The sequence below is a fragment of the Cornus florida genome, unplaced genomic scaffold, assembly GCF_030987335.1.
Source record: "Cornus florida cultivar Cherokee Brave unplaced genomic scaffold, ASM3098733v1 CherokeeBrave_3.0.0_Hap2_Chr09, whole genome shotgun sequence".
NCBI lineage: Eukaryota > Viridiplantae > Streptophyta > Magnoliopsida > Cornales > Cornaceae > Cornus > Cornus florida.
This window is the reverse complement of record NW_026775579.1, coordinates 94,111,939-94,138,955: the sequence shown is the minus strand read 5'-3', so window position 1 is coordinate 94,138,955 and position 27,017 is coordinate 94,111,939. Positions and strand designations below refer to the sequence as shown.

The 27,017-nt window shown below is 33.9% G+C and overlaps 3 protein-coding genes and 1 non-coding gene across 4 annotated transcripts; 2 read left to right on the top strand and 2 right to left on the bottom strand.

Moving 5' to 3' along the window:
• Positions 1–2,996: 2,996 nt before the first annotated feature.
• TRNAT-AGU (transfer RNA threonine (anticodon AGU)) lies at positions 2,997–3,070 on the bottom strand. Its single transcript has one exon. It is a non-coding gene; the product is annotated as a tRNA-Thr (tRNA).
• Positions 3,071–3,192: 122 nt separating this feature from the next.
• On the top strand, positions 3,193–7,059 carry LOC132275328 (protein DEHYDRATION-INDUCED 19 homolog 3-like). The gene is made up of 5 exons (XM_059776793.1): positions 3,193–3,453; positions 3,611–3,753; positions 5,333–5,410; positions 6,322–6,581; positions 6,762–7,059. Exons 1-5 carry the CDS (start codon positions 3,390–3,392, stop codon positions 6,868–6,870), a joined length of 654 nt encoding a protein of 217 aa, XP_059632776.1. The 5' UTR covers positions 3,193–3,389; the 3' UTR covers positions 6,871–7,059.
• A 625-nt stretch (positions 7,060–7,684) lies between these two features.
• On the bottom strand, positions 7,685–14,348 carry LOC132275327 (uncharacterized). The gene is made up of 6 exons (XM_059776792.1): positions 13,787–14,348; positions 12,716–12,927; positions 8,976–9,258; positions 8,797–8,882; positions 8,519–8,610; positions 7,685–8,410 (listed from the first exon to the last, which is right to left on the bottom strand). The coding sequence occupies exons 1-6, from the start codon at positions 14,081–14,083 to the stop codon at positions 8,151–8,153; spliced, it is 1,230 nt and encodes a 409-aa protein (XP_059632775.1). The 5' UTR covers positions 14,084–14,348; the 3' UTR covers positions 7,685–8,150.
• Positions 14,349–17,543: 3,195 nt separating this feature from the next.
• On the top strand, positions 17,544–27,017 carry LOC132273508 (major allergen Pru ar 1-like). Its single transcript, XM_059774464.1, has 2 exons — positions 17,544–17,892; positions 26,485–27,017. Exons 1-2 carry the CDS (start codon positions 17,709–17,711, stop codon positions 26,778–26,780), a joined length of 480 nt encoding a protein of 159 aa, XP_059630447.1. The 5' UTR covers positions 17,544–17,708; the 3' UTR covers positions 26,781–27,017.

The following is a 27,017-nucleotide window of genomic DNA, read 5'->3' as shown; positions in this document are numbered from 1 at the left end:
ATGATGACACATAAATAATTTTTTTTTATTACATTTGCTTATATATCATATAATAATTGATTCCGGAGGACTTATATAGTATTATATAAGAATTTATATCATCAATCACGTATATATAACTAGTTTAAATTGAGAATATTTTAAAAAAATTGATAGACAAATTATAAAAATCTCACTCAGTTTTTATAATTGATTGATGTGCAGTGTAATCGCTATACTAATTATTTTTAAAAAAGATAAACTTTTATCTTATTAATCATTATGTAAAAATCAATTTAGTTATAGTAGAGTGTGCGTTGTATGTGTTATGAGAATTTGTCTTTTGTTCTATAGTAGCAAGAATTTAACAAAGTACCTTTCCACCAAAAAAAAAAAAAAGAAAAAAAAAAAGGTATTTAGATGATAATATTTTCATTTTGAGAGTAGAATTTATAGATATCTAGCTTAAAGGAACACTCTTTAATTAAAAAAAAATCTCAAAATTATGTACGGAGTATTTCATAGTTTTGAAATTTTATTTTTCGATAATTGAACTAAACATATTATTTTTAAAAAAATTATTAACAAGAAATTCAAATTTAAAAACAGTCACTTTATCACATCATCCATAGCACTGGATGACAAGAATAGGTAATGACAATTACAAAAAAAAAATTATTGTTTTTTCCCCGAAAGTTATTTATATATTTTTATGGTTTCATTTTGTTATACTATGATTTTGACAGATAAAAGATCAAGAGTCACGTGAAATCAACCAAAAAAAAAAAGAAAAAAGAAAAAAAAAAAGAGGGTCATGTTGTCCTTTTTATCTATTCTAATCCAAATTAGGGTGAAGATGCGATGTAGACCATTGGATTATTCAAATGGTTTGTGGATATTGAACAAATGAAGGGGCTTGCTCAATTATATGTGTATGAGTGTTTGGACACAAGACAATCTCTTCTTCATGTGATCATATGAGGTGGGTTTGTTCCTTAGTTAGGTGGAGTAGCTTTTATAAATGCATAGCTAGAACCACATTTGGGAACAAAAGAAGGTAAACAATTATAGTAAGATGGGATGTATATTCATTAAATAGTCACCACGTGGCAGTAGAAGTTTTTGCTCCCTGACCAGACAGCCAACCTTACTAGTTGTAGTCATCCATTACTTTGCATATATATATATATATATATATATATATATATAGTGAGAATTATTGAATGGAAAGTCAGAAGTGTTGATCAGAAAAGGAGATCCAATGGTGCATTACTTTCGTGTACAAAAAACCAAACTCTTTTGATGGTCCTTTTATGGGGCTAGCTATTTTTATTGCTATGGACCAAAAACAATCCTTCAAATTAATAAAAGGTTAGGAGGGACTATAAATACAAAATTGCAATCAGTATTCTTTTCATCTCAAATATAAATACAAAATCCTAAAAAAAGAAAAGAAACAAAAAGAGAGCCAAAAAAGATAGATGGTTTTGCATTTAACTCCCTCTCTCTTCATCTATTAATGACGATAACAAACACCTTTATAAAATTAAAAATCCTTCAATTCTCTTTTTTTGCCTACTGAAACCCTAGTTTCAGAACACACACCCTTGCACCTGTTAAAAGAAGAAAAAAAAAATAGAAAATTACAATTCTTGTTGCTCTAACATGATGATTGTAATATAAGAATGATGTGATCTAGTGACACCTCATCTTTTTTTAAACCGGAGGTAAACAAATGGTCCTTGTCTTCTGAGAGAAAAATAGTGAGGCCAACTTTTAAACAAAAAGTGGACCTCACAAGCTAAACCAAGTGAATTTCCAACCTAATAACTTTAAAATCTTTACTTTTTTGTATTTCGTAATATATATAGTCGTTGTAGTGTATATTTATTTTTCCAACAATATTGCCGAAATTATTTGTTGAGAAAAGAAAAATATGGTTGTAATGAGACATGAACAAGTAAGCACTAGAACATCATAATCAGGGAAAAAAAAAAATTGGAAGAGAAAATTCTGAAAATTTTGTATATGCTATATTTGGGAGTAATGAATCGGGCACCTTAAAATTAAAGTTTAAAAAAAAAAAAAATTAGTTTAAAATTTTAACTAATTATTTTTCCAATTGAAAATTTAAAACCCCAATTTGATGTTTTCAAAAGCAACATTAGTTGAATGCAAAGTTTTAATCATATTGTTGAATGTCAATTGGAATAAATTTGGTCTTAAATTCAGAAAATAAAAAAGTGTACAAATTTGGTAAAATCAGTCGTTTTATTGGGTTTGGTTGTGCTCCACTAAGAATTTACTCCAATGGTGGTCAACTTGTACCAATATTTTCAACAAGTCAAAATCAAGAAAGAAAACAACAACTGTGACATAACATGCTTCACCAAACCAAATAAGTCCTCCTGTGCAACAAATGTAATTATAAATTTACCATTCAAGAGTTACCAAACTAATAAGGGCTTCAACTTAGTGCCTCAAAAGTGTCATAATGAGCCCAACACTGGCAAGTTGTCAGTTGTCGCAAAGTGCAATAGGCCCAGCCCAAATTGATTACAAAACCATTAGCATAACAGCATTTCATGTGTGCTGGTCCTGGCCCAAATACACCAATCGAACAACCGATTTGCCCAACATACACACTCTCTGACGTGAGTCCTTTTTTTTTTTTTTTTTTTTCTTCTTCTTCCATTAATAAAAACACACACATCTTACACACTCACTTTGTCATTTTGGGGATTTCGATTTTTTAATTTGTAAGGTAAGAAAGTACTATTAGATTACAATGTATTTGATTCTGATCTGAGCAGACCAATTACTTATAATCGTTGAAGATTTAGTTTTCCATTTCGATCTCAAGATTAATTTAATATAGGCTTCAGATCTGTTTAACAATAGAAAGAGATGGTATTTTGGTATAGCGCATGAATTGTATTAATTTCTAATTACCAAAAATAAACTATATTAATTTCAGTTGAGCTGGATGTAGCTAGCTTATTGGCAAAAAGTAAACCTGCTCTCGTTGAGAGTCGAACTCAAGACCTCCCGCTTACTAAACGGGTGCTCTAACCAACTGAGCTACGAGAGCTTTGCGCTGTGTTGGCAACTCATTGATATAAAAATATAAATTTGACTGGTTAGGTGCAACTGCGCAATTAATTGGAAGTTAATGGGCATTAGTACAAATCTATGTTTCATAAAGTCCCAACCCGTACGATGTAAGGTCGGTAGAGAGTCGTACTCTCTCTCTACCTTCATTTCTCTGAACTTTCGACATACCTTTTTCTTCTTCCATCTCTTTAGGGCATATATATAACAGCTTCAACTCTGATGAAATCGCTCTAACCTAATCAAATCTTGTTGTGGGTATTCAATAAATTTTCGACCTCTCTCAACCTCAATACCAAATGGATTCCGATTCCTGGACCACTCGTTTATCTTCTGCTTCTAAGCGCTATCAATCTCGATCAGGTCAGTTGGATGACACTTTGCTCTGTTTGTTTTCTGAGAAACCGTGAGAAATGAAAATTCGGAATCTTATAACTGCACATTTCAAAGCTTGCCTGTAATAAAATTTCAAGCTTTCATTTTTTTTTTTCTTCCCTGGATTTTTGGGTTTGTTATGCAGATCTGTATTACGGAGGTGAAGAGATTGATGGTGATGAGGAGTACAGGCCGGAGTTTTTTTGCCCCTTCTGTGGTGAGGAATATGACATTGTTGGACTTTGCTGTCATATAGATGAAGAGCATGCGATCGAAACCAAAAATGGGGTAATATATATGTTATTCATACTTCCATTAAGACTTATATTTCTGTCTTTTTCTTTTTCCATTTTTATTTTTATTTTTTATAAAAATTATTGTGTTAGTCGTGGTTAAATGCATGAAATTCAGTTTGTTACCTAATTTAGGTCAAGTCAGTCAGATTGAACTTTATGAAATACCCAGAACAGAAAAAAAAAAAAAAAAAAAAAAAAAAAAAAACTAACTGCACTGGTGTAGTGTACAATTATTATTATTATTTTTTACTTTTTGTTTTTATTTCAGTCCCGCACATGCATACATTTAATATGTTCACATCAATGTGAGACTTGAGAGAAAGAGTTTGAAGTTTTGCTCCTAAAAGCAAAATAAGCATTTTTTGGAAAATGCTATTGCATAAATATTGGAGGGTGTTACTTTTAAGATTAATGAACTGCTGTAATCAGTTTTCTTTTGTTGTGTTGTTGTTGTTGCATTTACTTATCTCCAACAATTATTTCTGTTTATTGGTATTAATTATCTTGTCTTTTGTTTTATTTTATGTTTGCATCAGTGAAAGGTTTCTCCGCATTTATTGTTTTGAAAGTACATGTGTATTGAAAACCTAATATGAAGTCAAAAGGATAAGAACCCAGTGGTTCATATTTAGACATTTAAGAAAAAAAGAATTTAATTTATACAAAGAGAGCTAGATCATCAGTGTTATTTAAAGCATTACTCTATAATTAACAGTTCACTGAAATCCATCATTCGGGTTTTCTTTTGGGTTTTCTTTTTGGTGGGAACCTTGGGATATGAACTATACCATATCTATTCAATCATATACGCATGCTCTTATACAAAGATGAGTCTATATGACTACTAACATGCAAAAGTATATTAATTGTTGGCAAATAGTGCAAAATAGCAGCTACAACTGTATTCTTTGTAGAAAAAAGGAAAAGAAATAATATTTGAAGTTACCAGTTTTGAGAGTATTATTACTATGGATCCATGTAAGTTCCTAATGGTTCCGAAGAAAATTTTGTATTAGCAAACGCACAGATACCCACAACATTGCCCCTATCGGGGTTCGAACTGTCTACCTCGCCTTTGGAAAGGAGAGATCATTTCATCTGGGCTAGTGGCCCAGTGGTGAAAATTTCTGTACTTTATATTTACCCTTTTCAATCACAGTGCCCTTGGGTCTTTAGAAGTTTGAACATGTATGGAAGGTTGGGGAAAACTATGAATTCTGTCCTTCTACCTAAAAGATTTGGGTAATGACTTAGTTGGGTACCTAATAGAAGCTGCAAAAAGATTCATTATTGGTAATCTTGGATATGTGTGTGTATGTAGAGAGAGAGATGCAACCTGTCCTAGTTAAGATTTATTGTGAATTTCGAATGGTCTAAACCAAATGTTGGGTGGTCCACTTATTGTCATATGACAATATCTTAACATTAGTGATTTATAATTGGCTTAGAGGTTTGGTCCGATAAACTACAACTCTCCAGTGTTATTGCTGACTATTGGGAAGTGATTTATGCCTTTTGAGTTGCATCAGTTGCAGGTTGGACTCACTGAGGTTTTACTGTTATATATGCAGGTTTGCCCTGTTTGTGCAAAGAGAGTGGGGATGGATCTGGTTGGCCATATTACCATGCAACATGGAAGTCTTTTAAAAATATCCTTTTTACTCGATTTGATAGAAGTTGTTATCAGCTTTCTCAATGTGTTCTGGTTATGGTTTACGGGAATGCTTGTGTCTGTGGTGATGGTTTTCATAACATGGGATTGACATCTATATATTGTCTACTTGTAATCTTACATTTAATTAGGTCAGTTTTTTGTTGACAACAGATGATGTCTTTGGGCTTATTTTGGTTGGTGTACATCTGTACATAATCAAAACATATATATATATATATTTTTTCCTAGTTGGTACTCACACACACTTGTCTCTTTTGAGACTTGAACCCCTGACCTCCCTTTGGGAAGTAAGAAGCCGATACCGCTAGGCCATTGGCCCGTTGGTAATCAAAACGTATTTATTTTGTATTTGGTCCCAAAAGAAAGCCATGTGGATAGAGAATGTAAGATTTTATCCTTCCACTAGAGCTACTAATTAGAACATGTTCTTTTGTTCGAAGTGAGATTAGGACTCATAGATGTCTTGAAACTGTTCTATTTTAGACTTGTGCTTGGTTGATCCATCTAGACGATAGTTTGATGATATCTTTTGAGTGACACATATTAGTACCATAATTTGCGTTTTAAATTTAGGTTCATAGAAGAATCTAATAATGTGTCTGCTCACCAGGCAAGAAATGTTTGTCAACCTTGTTCTCTGACTACATTGTCTTGTATTCTTTTTGACTAGCTATTTTGTTGCAACTGGTTGGCAGAATCATATTCTGGGTTCAATTTTGTACAAGAATTTAATCTTGTGCTGATTTCCATGGAAAATCCGTTTTTCTATTAGATTTATCCTGCTTATTCACTTTCTACAAGGATCTCCACGTGTTCATATTAATTTTCTTCTGATTTTTTTAGTGGTTTCCATGAGATTTGTAGTATTCCTTGACTAGAGATTACGTGCAGCGCAAGAGGAGATTGCGCAAGGGTGGATTGAATTCAGCATTTTCTATATTGAGAAAAGAGCTGCGGGAAGGAACTCGACAATCCCTTTTTGGGGGTTCTTCATGCTTTGTTTCTTCCTCCAATGCAGAACCTGATCTGTTGTTATCATCGTTTATATCCAATCTGCCTGAGGTTGGTGAACCTGCTAGAGTTTATCATTCTTCAGTTGAAGCAAGCTCAGTAAAGGAAAATTCTGTTGCGGATCTCACAGAAAGGTACTGAGCACTGGTTCTCCATTATTGGGTGCAATTTTATTTCTTCAAGTAGATCAAGTTGCATCAGTTTTTCTTAATTGTTTTTGTTTGCTACCACTAGCAGTGCATGCTTCTATTACTTTTTAGAATAACAAATGATTTACTTATTGATTAACATCTGATGGCACTCTATGGTGACAGAAATATCCAAAAGTCCCCGCTATCAGACAAGGAGCAAGAAGAGAAGGTTCGGAAGTGTGAATTTGTCCAAGAGTTGATGCTTTCTGCATTTCTAGATGACAAATTATGAGTTTGAGGAATATATGTAGTGAATATATAATTTAGTGCTGCGAGTATAGCTTTAAGAGGGGAAATGAGGATGCATTTTCCAGTAATAGGTCGAAATAATTTATCTATGTCCTTTCTGCATGTAGAACTTGTGTGTATAATGAGATGGAAGAGCTAAAGCAAGTTGGTTTGCTCTTTACTTTTTCCAGAACAGAGCATATGCGCTTTTTCAGTTATTATTATTATTATTTAAGATTTGAAAAAAATAATTTGCACATTTATCTCGGTACCAACAGGGATCCTGAGAATGGGCAAGAATCTTTATACCATGAAAGAGAAATTATTGCTATTTTATGAAATTCTTAGCTTGAGAATTATCAGCTTGTTCTCTGGTGTCAATTTTTCGTAGGGACAGTAGATACTAGGTAGGAGCTAACATTATTGTTTACCACCAAAAAAAAAAAAGAAAAGAATAAATCTATTTCAAGGGGAAGCAAAGCACCGACTTATGATATGTGAAACCATTGCTTGTGGATTTTAATTTTTATCTTCTAATACATACAAGGGCATTGAGTCCAGCTTCTGAAATGTTCTTACACCTGCTCGAATCCTCTTTCCATTGATCCATATTTATAATTTACACTGAAAGAAATCATGGAAAGAACAACAATGAAATCAAGAAGGCAACCTATAAAGGTTGTAATTGGTGCTAACAGGCAGTGAACATAATAAGAGTTGAAACTCCCATGATATCTACACCCATTAAAAGCAGAACAAGCTATACATACTAGGAGACCTGTTGCCACAAAAACATCTACCACACTAAAACATATAGATAGCAGACATAAAATCCACTTTTTTGTCATTATATAATGGCATAATCCACAATTACATCAAACGATGTTTTACGGCCATAAAAACATTGGATAAACACTTTCTGTCCAAACCGCAACATAACTACCATTAGCATGGTAATTATCATCAGGTTATGTATGCATTATTCACGTCCATGCATTTACATCCAGACTAGATCACAAACACATCATCGTTACAAAAGTGCCAATTAACAATTACCACAATGTCACCATTGTATCTTCTCACAAACACCGCATTAGCAATGACATTTTAATCAGACTTTAACGAATATTCAAAAATATTTTTATGGAAGAAAAGGCTGAACAAATCCTGCTGCATATCCAACCAGCAATCTACAAGGTCATCCTAGCTTGAACTCACGGGGTGCTAGTCTCTGCCTTGCATTTTTTGGAGAAGAGAGCTATGCTTAAAGGAAGTTATTTCATATCATCTCCAGAGTTGGCCGTGGGACACAAAGAACCTGTAATCTGGGTGATTAACTTGCAAAAGCCGGAGCCAATTATCAGCAGCTCGCAATAGAGAAGTGACTTTTTGACCTTCATAAACCCCATTTGGATTCCAAACAGAAACTTTGAACTTATAGGAAGCAAGTCCAAAGATGGGCAATGACAGTTTGGAGGACACACCAGCACTGTGAAGCTCCCTAACAGTTGAATTGTGAACATGTGGCCAATCAGTGCTTGTACCTGTGGGAGCATTAGAACCATGTGATGATTTACATAAAAAGGCATGGGAATGTAAACAAATCATAGTCGCACGTGCATGCGCAGAGAAAGAGAGAGAGAGAGACATACTTCTGAACGGCGTTGAAAGAGAATGAAATGTTAAAAAGCAGGCATCTAGATTCTGTAGAGTTGGACCTGTGGGTATCCTATATATCGGATACCTTTATCAAGAGAGTAAATAACTTCAGTATGATAATTATATCTCTACAAATGCAGCATAGTAAATAGTAATAAATAAATAAAAACTAATGCAAGGTGATATATGTTATATGTATATTGTAAGAATTAAAATTAAAAAAAAAAGTTAGGAACATCTTGTGATCAGATGAGAAAAAATAAAAGCATACCAAGCCACAGAGATCCAACTTGCAGGCGTAAGGTCACAGCTTTTATATGTTCTGAGTTCTGGAAATTTAGATGAAAGGACTGCTATCTGTGGATACAGGTGATATATTTATGTTATAAAATGATGGGGAAGCAATGGAAACTAACACAAACTAATGCTCCTAGGAAAACAAGGGCTTGCCTTATCCGCCAGAGGTTCACGACTATATGGTGGATCCTGTTCCAAGTATTCAAAAACAAGTAGACCAGGAGGGTTGCTAATCTGGTCTTCATCAACTGACGAACACATGGAGGGATTGTTCCTTACTGAGAGTCTGTTAAAACTTTGGGTAGTTGCACTTATATGGTTCTGCTGGGTCCAAGCTCCCTGAACATCATTTACTCTTCTTTCTGCTCCACATTCATAACTGCCATCACTACTTGTCTCCCTTGATGACTCAGCATCGCTGTCCTCACCAGGCCGCCTATCACAAGATGGATCAAGAAAACATCAACTTAATGAGTTTATATGGTAATAATAAACTTAAGGAGGGTTATGGAAAACAAGCAGGCCACAATCTGAGACGAACCTATCCATAATAATTTTCCTTTATCATTCTGTCAAATAGGAAATAGTACTTGCAAAGGCATCTTGTGCTAACAAAACACAATTTCATCAAGAAAAAGGCAATCAAAGGTATGATTTTTAGTTGTACCTCACACATGTTTTTACAAGTCTATACAACTTTGGAAAAGAAAGAAGAATTTTATTATGGTTACCAAAACAAGTTTCTAATAGGTCTGTGAGCTTTAATTTTCAAAAGGTATAAAAAACATTACCTTCTGCTAACAGCTATAGCCAAAGATCGAACTACACTCAGAAGCCATGGCACCAAGGAACACAAGAAAAGATAAATAAACTCAACAGGCTGTTTATAATTCTACAAATTCCTTTTCATATGAAGTAGAGGAATTAATGAAGTTAGAAAACTTTCACGAAGAGCGTAACTACACTAAAATTAAAATAATAAAAATGCAATAAGAACTGCCTAATCTTTCCTACATCATGATTGTTCGTTGGGGGGTTGGTTCACAAATTCTGTTAACCATTCAAAATAGCATAATGGACCCAAAAAAGGAATTAACGTATGAACTTGATAAACATGATCGCAGAGCCCCAAAAATTAGGTACAACTAAAATTTATCTGAGTAAACCTCATAACTTGACTTGAAACATAAAGACTTGATATACCATATTGTTATGGCTAGAAACACAAGTTAACCAACAAAATAAAGCCTTTTAAACGATTTAGATTGCTTCCATCATCCAAAAGGTTTTAACTTCAATATTATGGCTTTCCATACTATCCCCACTGCAATTCTGATCCCCACCCCTCTCCCTAGTGTTCCCATTAATTAGGGATGGCACTGGCAAGACCAGACCGAAACTATGCGTGGTTATCACACTCACTAAGCTTTGCCCTTGATTGAGCATGAGCTCAAAGTAATTGTCCAATATAGTTGTGGAACTTGGGTAGACTGACATGAACCAAACCTAATTTTCATGGGCCCGGACAATAATTTTTAAAAAATTCCTATTTATCTTAGGTCAGAAATCCAACTCAACTAAATTCAGTTAGGCTTGAGCTGAGGTGTCAACACTCCAAACCCAACCCAAGCAATCAATCTAAACCTAACCAGACCATTCCTTATAAGATTATTCCATGAGTGGTAGTTAAACTTGTGATGCATAACAGGATCATGATTTGTGGGATTCATTTACTTGCTTTAGTAAATGAATTCTTAGAAGGAATTACAAAAAAAAAAATTATAGATTATGAAAATTTAAGAAAACTTTCTTTACTGCTAAAATTATAATTTTCAAGAGTACTTTACAGTTTTGAGGCTGAAGAATCCTTGAATTGCTATCAACAAACCCAATCTGGTTTTTACCTGAACTTTCTTTTAGCCTTAGCTTAAAGATTTGAATGTGGGTTTGGGGAGCTCAGGTTGATAGTAAAATTGAATGGGCTAGTGTTGAATTCATATATCTGAGATAAGTGTGGGCTAACCACCCACCCCTTCTGAATTGCATCCCCAATCCCATACTTAGCCCAATCAGCCTAAGCCTGAAATCTTGCAGAGGTAACTGATATATATATCAAATTTAAAGAGTTAAACTCTGTATAAATTATGTTAAAACAAATAACATTAAGTAAAAGGAAAACCATTGCCAATGGGCCAACCTGAACAGGGACTTATAGGCCAGAGTTTCAATCAAGCTTAACACTAAATTGATCGTCAGTAAAAATCTTAGCTGGTCTAGACTCTTTAGGCCTAGTTTGTTACCAAAACTTGCTTAGAGGACATATCAAAGCACTAAGGCAACACAAACACCCAACCTCTACCAGCTCCTACCATCAGTGTGGATTCTATCAAAATTCCCCATTGGTACTATTAATATTGCAGATAACTAAACTATCTTGGTTGGTTTTTGCTATTAATTTTATCAACTATAGTCATTATTAACATCTAATAGATATATTCACCATACAAAGTCATTTCTCTTATTATCTTCATTTCTTTAGTCAATAGCCATCTCTTGACATATCTGTACTTTACCACTTCACTACACTAACTTTGACTGACAAAAAAAATATCATAATAGAATATTTTCCAGAATAAAATTTGACTCCTTCAGAATGTTACTTAACTGGATATTGATTAAGCCTCTCTGAATGAATCTAAGCTCAAACGCACATTTAATTGGTCCTGGAGCAAATAATGGCTTTGGCCACGTCCAGAAATGAAACAAGCACTAGAAGCACATTTGGATTGATCCAATATTTGATGAGCCCAGTCTTGATAATTCACTTCCATAAAACCTTTATGAAAAATAATCCCCCACCATAACTAGCAAGGCTTTGTTGACTTGAGTGCACTGGCACACTTTCAAGACAGAGGCAGCTGCACGAAACACGCCTGTCTACACTCAGAAGTAGTCATCTCACAACAAAACTAAAGCTCCTATAAGAAACCTCATCTGGCATTATATAAGGTTGAATCTCCAGGATGCTCTATTGATCTCTCCATGACCTTAGCTTCTCCTTCAGCTGTCCTCTATGTATGTGCATAACCCTCCCCAAGCCAAGACATTATCACATCCCGCCATTTTATGTAGTGACCTCGTCTTTCAAATTTCACCAACAACAGTTACATAACTGAGGATACAGGTGAGGCTGCATATAAATCAGGCAGGGCCAAACTAGAGACTGTTTAGGCTCAGCTTGTTCATTTGTTGGCTCAATACGAACTTGACTCGGGCTCCTTATAAGCTTAGAAAACTGGACTTGGTCACAATTCCGGTGTTTTCACGATCCTGATTGTTTGTCTCATTAGCCCATGAAACATATTAGACTGTTTAGGCTCAGCTTGTTCATTTGTTGGCTCAATACGAACTTGACTCGGGCTCCTTATAAGCTTAGAAAACTGGACTTGGTCACAATTCCGGTGTTTTCACGATCCTGATTGTTTGTCTCATTAGCCCATGAAACATATTATTTTAAATTTTACCATTACCTATTGAGAAATTATTATATTTTATACTTCTATCATTGTCTTTTACTCCGTACTTTCTTTTTCTGATAAACGCATAGAAACCTTCAGGCATACTTTCATGAGCCAACACTACTGAGCAAGCCATTGCACATAACTGACATAACAACAAACATAACCTAGCAAAGTCTAGTCAATTAATCTCAATTCAGTATGCCACTTGACCAAATATAATGATTATATCATTTTGGCCACTCGATTTAAAACCAACCAATTGAAACAAATTACATAATGACATGAAGAATCACAACACACACATGCATATATATATATATATAGAGAGAGAGAGAGAGAGAGAGAGAGTCAAAATACAAAAATATAACTAACCTTAGCCTCACGGAGGGCTTTGATGGATCTATATACAGCTGAATGCCTGACACGTAAGGCACGTAGTATTGCACAACGGAGTCACTCCCATTCAACACAAGAGGAACTCCAGCTCCATAAGCGCTCCACTCTTTAAAAGAGTCCCATAGATCCCCAAGGATGAAGTAAGGATGAAATTCGTCCTCATGAGTTCTCCATCCCCTCATACTAGTCTACATATCCCAAATGCTACCAAATCAAATTCACACACACATATATATGTATAAAAATAGAACAAAATAAAAAATTCATAGTAAAAAAAGCCTTAAATTTCAATAAACAATTTATGATTGCTGAGAAATGTGGAATATAGGAGTAAATCAAAGTTTTAAATCTCAAGAGTTCACAATATTGAGATCCAAGGAAAGGAAACCCCGGCTCATGCGAGCTTAATATGACAAATCGAATCAGTTTAGTTGAGTATGTTTTATATTATCTGGAAACCAGAATAAGATCAATCATAAAATGCTCAAAATTCAATGTTTTTTTCTTTCCCCAATCTGTCAGCAACCAAACATATTTTTGAAAAGTCTTTCAGCATATCAAACACACAGTCAATAAAAAATAAAAAAAAAACACATAGCCAAAAATCAACAAAGCAAAAAATCACCTTTCCAGGGAGACCCCGGAATACAAACCCATCTGCTCAACTTAACTAATACAACTACTTGGCTCAGTTTTAAATTTCTTCCCATTTGGAAATGAAATTTAAAGATATAACATGATATTCAGGATTTGATTTCATTTTCTTTTCCCAAGTACACATAGCCAACAAAAACCTAAAAACATTTCCCTAAATAAGCCAGTTAATTGAGGAGAAAATGTAGTGAGATGAATTAAACAAAACCCCTCCACTCAACTGAACCTAATTCTACTAGTCAATTCAGTTCCCCTTTTTTACCATTAAAATTGAGAACTAAAACATAAAAAGTCCACCTTTTTACTCTTATCCGAATTTCTCAGCAGCCAATTGACAAGGCAAAAAGAAAGCGAAGAAAAAGAAACCCTAATTTTAAATTTACTTTGCAATACCTTGGAAACATACTGCGCTTGAACCATCGGAGTAGTGTGCTCCAAAAATCGATCGAAATTAGTCAAATTGCTTGTCCTTGGCGACGAAAATGAAGAAGAAACCGACGGAGTTGTCGCCGTCGACGATGCGCAATCGTCCGACTCAATTCTCTTCTCGGACTCCAGAGAAGACTTGGACTTCGGCTTCGATGACTTCTGCAACTGCGACTGCGACTGTTGTTGGCGTTTCCGCATCGCCGGTGGGCTGTAGAACCGGTCCTCTCCGCCGCGATGACGAGGCCCTCCGGCAGCAGACATTGCAGAGACGGCGAAGAATTCAAAGGGTATGTTGGGTTATGTATATGTGCGTGTGTAAATATATGTATATATCTATATGTATCTATGTATGTAAAGGTTGAAATTGATTAAAGATTGGTTTTTTTTTTCCTGAAGGTTTATGTGCAATTGAAGTGTTGTTTCTGTGTTTGAGGTGGAAGGGTGATGAGAGAGAAAGTGTGTGACAGAGCTGTTTTTTGTGGGTTGTTTTCTTGTGCGAGACGAAGCGAAGAAGAGTCGAGAAAGGGGAAGTAAACCTGATGTGATGACAGAAAAGAGGGCTCACAATTAGTGTCATGTACCCTATTCCAGACAATTTGCACTCCACACGCTATACAGGTTTCAATTACCAGATTTGCCCTCTAATATTTCAAAATGACTAGTAAATGCAATTAGGAATTTAGGAGTGCCACCTTGGGCTTAATTGAGATGGACAAAACTTACCAATCCACTGAGCAGGTGATTCCTACTCACCATTGCCGTGTCAATTATAATTACACACATAAGTACGGTTTGATTATTTAATTCAGCGCTTAATTGATTAATTTTGAATAAATTAAATATTTATTCAATTAAGTGTATTTAATAACGGCATTTGAGTACTACTGAAGTTAATTGCTTTTGATAACTCAATTTGAGTATCACCAAAAACGATAAGCACCACTTAAAATAGGATAAAATTTTAAGTGACATGGACATCACTTATCACTGAATATTGAATAATAAAAATTTAAAAAATATCAAAAAAATACTTATTTTTTAAGTATCAGTCAAATTTTCAATACTCAAAATTCAACTCTTTAAATTTTAAGTGATAAATAAGGGACTCTTTCAATTTTAAGTGATAAATAAGGAAATAAGAGACGGTGACAAAAAACACGTTTTTGTCCTTATCTATTACTTTTTTGATTTTGTAATTATATATAATTTGTGTATTTGTGATTAAATTAAATCACTGATGACCTACTTATTAGTGAATACTCTCCTTGTCCCAAAATACTTGTTCATTTTTTTTATTTTGGAATGTCCCAAAAAAACATATCCCATTTCAAAATTGTATGTACTATTTTTTATGACATTCATAAATTATCCTTTTAACTAAATAACTGCACTAATTACGAAATATTATTTTGTCTTTTAGTAAGAGCATATTTGAAACTTAACTCTTATCAATATTATAAAAAGTCAGATTCAACTTATAAGACATATATTTTGGTGCCGAGTGACTAGTTATTAGTGAATAGACAACACCAATTAGTATGTAAGTATTGTCCAATTAAGATTATACTAACGGCTCTGACTTCAACCAATAGGAGTAATGATAATAACTTCCAATCAGTATTTTGTGTGACTCCAAATGTTAAACAAGACTCAATCTTGTTTGTATTTGATAAGAAAAATGTATTAATTGGTAACAAAACTTGATTGATATGTTTATTTATTTTTTTATATATTGTAAATGACTAAATCACGATGTTACATTTCTCAGAAGGAATGATTCTAAGAAGAGTTGAACCCTTTACAATCTCCAATACATGAGAGAATAACCCTACTTTATACTATTCATTTTGAAGTCCTGATCTTAATATATTTTGATAAACTTATAACTATATACTTTAATTTTATTTTTTTAACCCCTCAATTGGCCCAAGTTGCACCCCTAAGTTCTAGTTTCTGTTTTTTTGTTGCAGTTGTTGCCACCAAAAAAAAACTTATAATGGATGATATCATCATGATCCAAATGCATATCATATCCTCAAAACTATTCTCGGTATTGAAGTCCACGTGGGTATGGACATATTTTTTGGTGGTTGAAACTTATCTAGCGCAATCTTATCCTTTTCGAACTTGGTATCATGAATAAGACATTAGGCTCATATAGAGTTAAAAGAATACAAATATGATCCCATAATAATGTAATTATATAATTCTTATTGTAGATATATTTTAAGTAGAAAAAAAAAAAATATATTACCAAATTTTATGAAAGTGACATTTGCATCCAAGATGTTTTATAGATTTTTATAATTGAATTAGGTTATTAAAAAACTTATTCAGACTTTCGAGCAATTTTAATCTCAAAATTAAGAGTGAAATGAAATTCGAAGAAGGTAGGTAAGAACATTGATAAATGATTTATTAAAATTGGTGTATGAATTATTATGTATTCTTAATGAAGGTTGTTAAGCACATTGGAAAATTAGCCCATCTAAAAGATAAATTGCTCAGAGCTTTTTTTGATAAATGATTGATTGAAGTTGCTGTATTGGATATTCTAATTGAATCAAGCATATTCAGTATGCACGTTGTATTCATTGCAATTTACGCAATTGACCCTTTACCAAGGAGTATAAAAAAATGTCAAATAAACAAAGATTGCTGAAGAAACACAGACATTTACATATTAAAATTGATTATAATCAAAATCCATAATCAATATCGTCCATGTTTTATACAAATCTTATTATAGAATTCGAATTTGTTCCGCTCCTAATTTCGGAGATGGTTATTGGCTGCATAATTTTTTTAAGAATGATTCTGCTTGACAATCCTTAATATATGCCAATCGAAATTATCAGGGTGTTAATTCTTCAAGAACACGCCAAAATGTGTATAACATCGTTGCAGCACAATCTTGAATTTTTCTTCCCATTCTTTCCTCTCCATTTCTTCGCTCGATTTCCTTGGCAACCAAACACGGGATAAGAGGTTTGATCCCAAATGGATCTCTAGTTCCAAAAGAAGCCAATACAACTCACTAGTCGGTGGTCAATATTGATGTCTCAAAAAGTCTTTACTTACATACGTGGATGTGATTTTAAAATTCATATTTTTTATATGTATTTCATCGGCTAACTATTTTGTTTTAAGGGCTCCATCTTTGGTTATAAAACCATTATAAATATTTACTCATGGTCAACCATCTTGGGCAGCTATCGCTGCCTCTAATTCTATAGATGGGGTGACTGAATTTGATTTACCTCATAGAGTATCAAATGCCATAGTCTTTAACCTGGCCAGGCATGTTTAGTCACTGTGTTTCTTGAATTAATCAGCCAGGAAGTGTCACGTCGTAATTATTGTCGTATTCGCTTTGCACACTCTCGTCTATATGTGAGACGTTATGATCACTTCTTTTTAAAATTCAACACACTTGTGTGTTGGTACCTTTCGCTTTGCACATTCTGTACTTAAAATTTTTAAGACGTGTAAACATAATTAAGAGATATATGTATATATAAGTGCTGACAACTACAGCCCCAGACAACGTAAACAATGTACTAAGTCATGGGCGACCTAGAATTTGTTTCACTTCATTTGTCTTATTCCTGAATCTTTGTCAACAATAAGGACATCTTAATTGGCATGGTTTTGTTATTTACTTGTGCATATATTCCACTGAATTAATATAGTTTTAGACAAAACCGAAGATGGCGAGCACACCAATTTGTAACCAAGTGGACACTTCTGTACACAAAGGAAATCCTGAACCTCACTCTATATAAGCCACCTCTAGCTCTCACATTTCCCTCTCAACAAAACATCTCTCAGAGCAAATCATTCATTCTTATTATTCCTCTGATCATTTTCGTACTCTCAATACATCATGGGTGTCATCAGTTATGAAATTGAGATCACCTCCTCAATCCCTCCCGCCAAGATGTTCAAGGCCTTTGTTCTTGATGCGGACAACCTCATCCCCAAAATCTTGCCACAGGCTATCAAGAGTGTCGAAGTCATTGAAGGAGATGGAGGGCCTGGAAGTGTCAAGGTTATCACTTTCGGAGAAGGTTAGTTTTTGTCCTCCTCGTCACTATTGTTGGGATTTATATGCCCTGACATAGCAAATTCCTATCTGAATTGTAGTGACATATGTTCCTGACATATCTGAAATATTTATGATTTATATAATTGGTGAATTTAATGTATTATGTTTCGATTCACTATGAAATTGATAGTGTCCATTTAATTACAAGAAATATTTATATATATGTATGTGATGACAATCAATGCATGATATATAAATAGTAATTATAAATTGTTCATAGTCGGTAATTATGGATGGACTCATAATTAATTAAGACTTGAACTGGATCCGCGTTAGGTTAACATATATTGCGAGAGCCGTCGTATGCAATTACTCCCTATCACCGTCATGGCATTTGACTCTTAAGCATGAGAAAAGTATAGACTCTTTTATTAATTAATAATTACTTTGATTTGTTCGGCGGATTCTTCGGGATCCTTAGACCGACACTTTGGGTAGTTATGTAATTAATAGTTAGAGGGTTATATTTTCAATATTTGCATCATTGCTACTTGTATTTATTTTGTATTGATTATGGTTGATCACAAAGTAAATTCGAAGGCCTTCGTGTGTTTTTAGACAAAATGATTTATTATATATTTATTTATTTAAATTATTATTTTTGTCAAACAAATGTTTTATTGTGATCGAGCCAGAAATAATCAAAGGTATCAAAATAAATATATTAATTAAGTAGTCGGATTGATGGCTATATTTATCCGATAACTAATTATGCATAGAGGGGTCAAAGTGCAATATTGACTTAGAGGTTATTTATTATTTAATTGGAGTTCAATTAATTTCTTTTAGTGGAGTAGAAATTAATTTATGAATTAATTGAATTGGGTCCATGGACCGGGCCAATTATTAATTCATTGTAGCCAATAAAATAATAGGCCCAATGGATTCTCACTCATAGCCCAACTTGATATTGGAATCATATTAGATTTGAGACATATGAATTAGAGATGGAGAAGGATTTGTTGTTTCCTTTTCTTTATTTTTATGTTGCCTATAAATATACATGGTCTATGTATATTTTAGGGGGTGATTTTTATGAGAAGGAAAAATGAATAAATTTTCTCTCTCTAGAAAATTAAGGTTTATGGTCTCATCTAATAGAGGCTCCCACAAGCATAGTTTTCCAAGGTAATTCATGGAGGCTTATGAGTGATTCCTAAAGGCAAAATAATTACCAAGAAGATGGAGATCCAAGGAGAAGGCATCTTGTTAAGGGATCTACAATAAGTGAGAACATTCACTTTAGAGGAAAGTTTTAAAGGTTTACTCAGACCTTTGATGTAAGTATTCAATCCATTAATTGAATGATACATCATATTTTTATTTTTGTATAAAACTTGTCTCTATGTGATGAATCAAGATCTATGAATCAAAATCCCTCGAAAAGTTTTTAAAACTTGCACGTTTCCCAACAGTGGTATCAGAGCACATGGTTTGATTCATTACTAGAGAACATGTGTTTATAAAAATCATTTTCATGGATCCAAATTATATATATATATATAAAATTATTGATATATGTTGATGTATGATTTATTATGTTGATATATATTAATACATGTTGATGTATGTATAATTGTGAATGGATGATGATGTGTGTTTGGGTCATGGATGAAGCTTATAGGTATATAGAATGTAATTTTATTTTTGGATAAATGTAATTAAGGCTTTATTTTAGCCGTTTGAAAATTCAATGATGTAATTTAATTTTTTCCATTGTATTTCAAATTGTAAGTATTTATTAAAGCCATGTAATATTCATCAAAGGATGCTATGAAGCTTCAAGAGGGTCCGAAAGGGTTAAATTATGCTTCAGTAATTTTCTGGAATTTTTCTGAATTTTTCGAGAATTTTTTGAGGCTAAATTTAATTTTATGGGATTTTTTGGAATTTTTTCGGCGTTTTTCCGGTGGCCGGAACTTCGCCGGCGGCGAGAAGGGGCGTCGGAGGTGGCCCGGATCAGGTGTGGAATCAAGATGGTGAGCCTGGCGCGTGTTCCACACGCGCCAGGAGAGTGCACATGCTGGCGCGTGCATTGCACGGGCCAGCCAAGGTAGCTTGACCTCCACGCGCGTGGAGGCGCGTCCCACGCGCCCCAGGCGCGTGGCAGCACGTGAGTGTGCATTCCACGCGCCCCAGGCGCGTGCCGGCGCGTGGGAGCACGTGCAGCTTGCCCTAGGCGCGTGCCAGCGCGTGTGGGGTCCTCCGGGCTCGTTTCAAGCGGCGTTTTGCTTCTCCTGACGCGTACAAGCTTCCTATGGGTGTTTACAGACAGTTGAAGGATGCCCGTACAGCAAGAATAGTTTTTAAATGTTAAAAGCTGAATCCATTGGCCATTTATATTGCTTCTGTCTATTATTTGATGCATGTAATAATTTAATAGTTGTTATAATTGTTCATGCATTGGATCCATGATTTTTAATTAAATGGTTTGATTTATATTAATTAAATTATGAAGATAAATTGGATTAGATTGCTAATTAATTTGAGGGCATTTATTGGGAAACAGAAAAATTATTTTTAAAGTGTGCTTCAAATTAAATATTAGTGAATCGTTTAAAGTCCAAATATTTTCTAAATTTAATTGGATTAAAATCAAGACGTTTTGCATGCATTATATTATGTAAATGAATATAATGAAAACCCTAATTATGAATGATTAAAAATTGAGTGGGAGCGGGGATTTTTATACATTGCCCCATGGCCTTTGTTATTAACACCATTGTAATTAGATCTTCAAAAATAAGGCCCCACGCATAATTTGAAGAGTCTTAATATTATAAGAATGGTTGTCTCATGAAAATACAAATATTAAATGTTCATTGTAATTAGATCTTTAAAAATAAGGCCCTACGCATGATTTAAAGAGTCTATATTATAATGACAACATATTTAATGTTTAATTTTTCGTTAGAGTTTTAATAGCGTTATACACTCAATCTAAAATCAATAGTGTTAGCTTCCCAACGAAGTGGTCTATACTAGGTGATTTTAGAAAGGCTAAATTAAATCGGGAATCATTTCATATGATAGACAAGGCATTGTCTTAAGAGATATGGAAATGATGGGATTTGCCCGCCAATATCAATAATGAATTTCGCCAACCGAATAAGTTATTGGCGTATTGGTTATTCGATTTTTCATGCAGTGGTTAAGGGACCCACATATTATTATTTTAATGGAAGTGCTCGCTTAATAGCAAATGAATCTCAATAATAGTAATAATGAACTCCTCCAACATGATAAGTTATTGACATATTGATTAGTTAATTTATTATGCTACAGAGTTGAGGGACCCGCATTAATTAAAAGGGATTGTTCACCAATAATGATAATGATCTCTTGTTCGATTGAGATTTATTGTATTATGTGGTTAACAAGCTCATTTTAATTTTAAATATGCATGACATTATTAATAGTTCACCTTGCATATTGTATGAATGCATTAATATTCAGATTAATTATGTCTACTCCAGTTTATCTGCTTGCTTACATATTTTATGATATTGGACCTTATTTATAATGACTGGAAAATGAACTTAGATATTTTATTCACAACGTAAGGGTACAAAATGTGTTTATTACTCCTATATCTATCTCTTTTACTTTGAGATACCAAATTTGACATTAATGCTTTTAATAAATTAGATAAGGCAAATGATATGACTTGGTGCAATATTCTAGAGTTTAGCTCGAATATACTCCAAAGCTAACATTTGTATTATTTTATTTTCTTCAAGCATCATATTAAATGTCAATGAGATATTTTGGTGAGATTAGATAGAGCATATGCCTAAGTACTGTGTCAAATTTAAATACCATCAAGATAGCCTCATGAACTTCAGTTTGAAATCAAATTTTGGAAAATGATTGTTTATTATTTAAAAATTAGCTGGAGATCAATAGGCTGACTTGGGTGGTAAGTTTCAAGTTGACATGATTATTGCCTTGTTACCAAACTCATTCGACTCTGTTAGAGTGAACTAAATAAGGAATCAGTTTGAGTTCACACTCGCTGATATTCTTATAGAATTGGTAACAGATGAAGGGATAATCAAGAGTATGGGCGTTCCTATCAATCTAACCTAGTCTATACCATCTTCTTCTAGGCCCAAGTGGACCGGCAAAGCAAAGAAGAAGGATGATAATAGGACTAGACTAGCACAAAACATGGGTATTCAAAAAGGTTAAAGGGAATAAGGCAGTGTATGTTGAGGGCGAAGAAAATTGTTTCTTTTGTCGCTAACTAAAACACTAAAGGACGAACTGTTTAAGCAATGACGTGGCATGGGAAAATATATATTTAATCATTGAGCCATGTTATGTGGTTGTGTCTATTAATTCCTGATGGATCGATTCTAGAGCCACTAAACATGTTTGCAATTTATTGTAAGGATTTCAGGATTCCAGAAGTCTCGATGATATGGAATATATTTGTACTTAACCTGATGTCAAGGTTGTAGCTAAGTCAGTGGGAGTATTACATCTGAAAATAGAGAGTATGAGGATATTAGTATTAGAGAACTATTTTTATGCACAGAAGTTAGATGCTATCTTATTCTTGTTTCACTTGTGGTTTATAAAAACTGTATTGTTATTTTGTAAAACTGGTTTTATAAAATTGAATAGATATGCGATTACTTCTGGTGTATTGAAAGATGGTTAATATACTATAATCACAAACTCTTAAGATTTGCAGGATGTAGAAACTAATGTTGCATATTCTAGATTGAATGTTAAGAGAAAATTTGTTATTCCTGACTCATTGTATTTTTAATGTCTATTTTTGGGTTGTTATCAATCAAAATAAGATTCAAAGATTGATCAAAGAAGGTTAATTACCTAGTGAGGCAGGAGAGCCTAAACCAAACTTGTGAACCCTGTTTTGAAGGATAGATAACTCTTAGGGCTTAATCAGCCAGATGAAATAGACATAAAGGACAATTGGAGTCGGTACACACTGACACGTGTGGTCTTATGAACATCCAAGCAAGATTACTCACGTTTTGGATAAGTTTATCTGATGCAACACAAGTCTTAAACTCTTGGTATTTTCTGAGAAGGTTAAGACTGTTGTGGAACACGTATTAGGTAAACTTGTCAAGACACTTCGATCTGATCGAGGATATGAGTATTTCTTGGGATATTGCAAAGACTATATGGTCAATGAGGGTATTATGTACCAGTTTTCCGCAATTGACGCTAAATGTATTTAGGTGTCAAATAGGAATAACAGAATTCCACTTAACATGGGTAGATTTATGATCAGCTATGCTACATTATCTCTTTCATTTAAGAGTTTAGCGTTAATGACATCGATGCGCATTATGAACTGCATTCCATCTTAGTCTGTCTCAAGGATACCGTTGAGCTGTGTTTTTTTACTAAATATTAGTTTGAATCATATGCACATATGTGGTAGTCTTGCACATGTGCGCTTGATATGGACAAGTAAGTTGGAAGCAGATCATAGGCATGCTAGATTTGATAGCTACTCTAAATGTCACTAGGATGGATTATTTTATGATCTCAAAGATAAAAGTTAATTGTTTTCACTCACTGTTTATCTATAGGAGAATCATATTATGAATCACATACCTAGTAGCATAATGTTAGAGAATTTGGTATGAGTACCAGATGTACCACATGTGAACACACTTATTATAGAGATTGAGAATAATATATGAATTCCCTATTGATGCGTTAGCATCATCTACTACACAGATTCTTGCATCGGTACATTGATGTAGTGGGAGGATTATCATCCAATTCGACAGAATCATGTTTTTAGGTGAGACCATTATGGACATCCCTGTTAAACATGAGTTGGACCCAGTAAGTTACACGGAAGCGTGAACCGATGTGGATACAGATCGTTTTGGTGAGTTACTATGAAATCAGAGTTGGAATCGATGTATTCTAATAAATTCTGGGATCTTGTAGAACTTTCTAGTAGGGTGATTCCTATGGAAGGCAAGTTAATCTACAAAAAGATACCAGAAGATTTCTTAGTGAATAAATCATGAGTGTGCAAGGGAATGTCATTATTTTTCTAATTCTATATATATTGATGACATCCTACTCATTTAGAATGATGTGGAAGTTGTGTCATCAATAAAAAGGTAGTTGTTCAATTACTTTTAAATGAAGGATTTTTAAGATGTAAGCTATATTCTTAGGATCAAGCTTTTGCAAGATCAGGTTAAAAGGAAAATAGGATTATCTTAATAATCCTACATTGATAAAGTTTTGACCAGGTTTGGTATGCATAACTCAAAGAATTAGTTCTTGCTTTATTGATATGGATGGCTCTCTATAGTAAGTAGTTTTTCAAGACTATCAAAGGAGATTGATCAAATGAGACTGGAACAATATGTTTCGGCATATGAGAGTCTCATATATGCCATGGTCTATACCAAACAGGACATCCGCTACATAGTAAGGATAGTCAGTAGAGATCAGTCCAATACTGGACTTGACAACTGGTCTATTGTGAAAAATATCATTAAGTACCTAAGGAGAACCAATGATATCATATTCATTTATGGATGTGATGATATGGTCCTAGTCAGGTATGCTAGTTCTGATTTTCAATCAGAAGTAGATACTATGAGGTTCATGACTCAGTGTAAGTTCACTTAATGGAAGGGAGATCAGTTGGTAGATTGTTAAGCAGATTTCAACTGCTGACTCAAACCTGTAGGTGGAATATATTGCAACCTTAAAGGCGGCAAAGGAAGCCTATTAGTTTGATCTCACTGATTTAGAGGTTGTGGAGTATACTAGCCTGCCTATTGAGCTATGTTGTGACAATAGTGCAGAAGTAGTCCAAACCAATGACCCAAGGTTCCATAGAGGAACAAGATACACTGAGAGGAAGTATCATGTTCTACATGATATTGTCCGGCAAGAAAATGCACTTGTAGTTAGAACATTGCATTGGAACACAACTTTGTTGATCCATTATCAAAAGTGTCATTGATCAATAATTTTGATCATCATCTGGATAACATTGGAGTTAGGTGCAATTTGAATTGGCTATGAGGGCAAGTGGGAGCTGTTGGGATTTATATACCCTGGCATAGCAAATTCATATCTGGATTGTAGTGACATATGTTCCTGACATATCTGAAATATTTATGATTTATATAATTGGTGAATTCAATGTATTATGTTTCGATTCACTATGAAATTGATAGTGTCCATTTAATTACAAGAAATATTTATATATATGTATGTGATGACAATCAATGCATGATATATAAATAGTAATTATAAATTGTTCATAGTCGGTAATTATGGATGGACTCATAATTAATTAAGACTTGAACTGGATCCGCGTTAGGTTGACATATATTGCGAGAGCCGTCGTATGCAATTACTCCCTATCACCGTCATGGCATTTGACTCTTAAGCATGAGAAAAGTATAGACTCTTTTATTAATTAATAATTACTTTGATTTGTTCGGCGGATTCTTCGGAATCCTTAAACCGACACTTTGGGTAGTTATGTAATTAATAGTTAGAGGGTTATATTTTCAATATTTGCATCATTGCTACTTGTATTTATTTTGTATTGATTATGGTTGATCACAAAGTAAATTCGAAGGCCTTCGTGTGTTTTTAGACACAATGATTTATTATATATTTATTTATTTAAATTATTATTTTTGTCAAACAAATGTTTTATTGTGATTGAGCCAGAAATAATCAAAGGTATCAAAATAAATATATTAATTAAGTAGTCGGATTGATGGCTATATTTATCCGATAACTAATTATGCATAGAGGGGTCAAAATGCAATATTGACTTAGAGGTTATTTATTATTTAATTGGAGTTCAATTAATTTCTTTTAGTGGAGTAGAAATTAATTTATGAATTAATTGAATTGGGTCCATGGACCGGGCCAATTATTAATTCATTGTAGCCAATAAAATAATAGGCCCAATGGATTCTCACTCATAGCCCAACTTGATATTGGAATCATATTAGATTTGAGATATATGAATTAGAGATGGAGAATGATTTGTTGTTTCCTTTTCTTTATTTTTATGTTGCCTATAAATATACATGGTCTATGTATATTTTAGGGGGTGATTTTTATGGGAAGGAAAAAGGAATAAATTTTCTCTCTCTAGAAAATTGGGGTTTATGGTCTCATCTAATAGAGGCTCCCACCCTAAAGGCAAAATAATTACCAAGAAGATGGAGATCCAAGGAGAAGACATCTTGTTAAGGGATCTACAATAAGTGAGAACATTCACTTTAGAGGAAAGTTTTAAAGGTTTACTCAGACCTTTGATGTAAGTATTCAATCCATTAATTGAATGATACATCATATTTTTATTTTTGTATAAAACTTGTCTCTATGTGATAAATCAAGATCTATGAATCAAAATCCCTCGAAAAGTTTTTAAAACTTGCACGTTTCCCGATAGATTATTAAATGGTTCGGGATCATAGCTGAATAAAATTGACACATTTAGTTAAATGTTGCATGACAGCTTAAACCAAGACCTAAATGGTGTATTCTTAATGTCATGCATGTGCAGGTAGCCAATTCAAAAGTGTGAAGCAAAGGGTTGATGGAATTGACAAAGACAACTTCACTTACAGTTACAGCATTATTGAAGGAGATGCTTTGATGGGCATCCTTGAATCAATCTGTTACGAGACCAAGATCGTAGCATCCCCTGACGGAGGATCCATCTGCAAGAGCAGCAGCAAATATCACACCAAAGGCGACGCTCAGATCACCGAAGAGCAGATCAAGAGTGGCAAAGAAAAGGCCTCTGGAATGTTCGAGGCCGTCGAAGCCTACCTCTTGGCAAATCCTGATGCCTATTAGCTCAAGTTGTGAAAACTCTATGCTGTGTTTTTGTGTCCACTTTTGATGTTCCAAAATTTTCCATTTGGTGATCGGAAAATGCTGCTTGCATTGTTGGTTTGATTTTCACAACTCTATAAAAAAATATATACAATGTTGTCATAAAATTTGTCTACAGTACTTGAATGGAGGGATTGAGATTTTTCACTTTCATGAGCAGCTGTAATCTTGATGATGTTGAAATGCCAAGTTGGAAGT

Excerpts from the sequence above, each read along its gene's own strand:
- LOC132275328 (XM_059776793.1), top strand. The coding sequence starts at position 3,390 with ATGGATTCCGATTCCTGGACCACTCGTTTATCTTCTGCTTCTAAGCGC. Across the intron at positions 3,754-5,332 it reads CGATCGAAACCAAAAATGGG|GTTTGCCCTGTTTGTGCAAA; the intron begins GTAATATATATG and ends TTATATATGCAG. Across the intron at positions 5,411-6,321 it reads AACATGGAAGTCTTTTAAAA|GTGCAGCGCAAGAGGAGATT; the intron begins ATATCCTTTTTA and ends ACTAGAGATTAC.
- LOC132275327 (XM_059776792.1), bottom strand. The coding sequence starts at position 14,083 with ATGTCTGCTGCCGGAGGGCCTCGTCATCGCGGCGGAGAGGACCGGTTC. Across the intron at positions 9,259-12,715 it reads AAGCCCTCCGTGAGGCTAAG|GCGGCCTGGTGAGGACAGCG; the intron begins GTTAGTTATATT and ends ATCTTGTGATAG. Across the intron at positions 8,611-8,796 it reads AGTTGGATCTCTGTGGCTTG|GTATCCGATATATAGGATAC; the intron begins GTATGCTTTTAT and ends CTCTTGATAAAG.
- LOC132273508 (XM_059774464.1), top strand. The coding sequence starts at position 17,709 with ATGGGTGTCATCAGTTATGAAATTGAGATCACCTCCTCAATCCCTCCC. Across the intron at positions 17,893-26,484 it reads GGTTATCACTTTCGGAGAAG|GTAGCCAATTCAAAAGTGTG; the intron begins GTTAGTTTTTGT and ends ATGCATGTGCAG.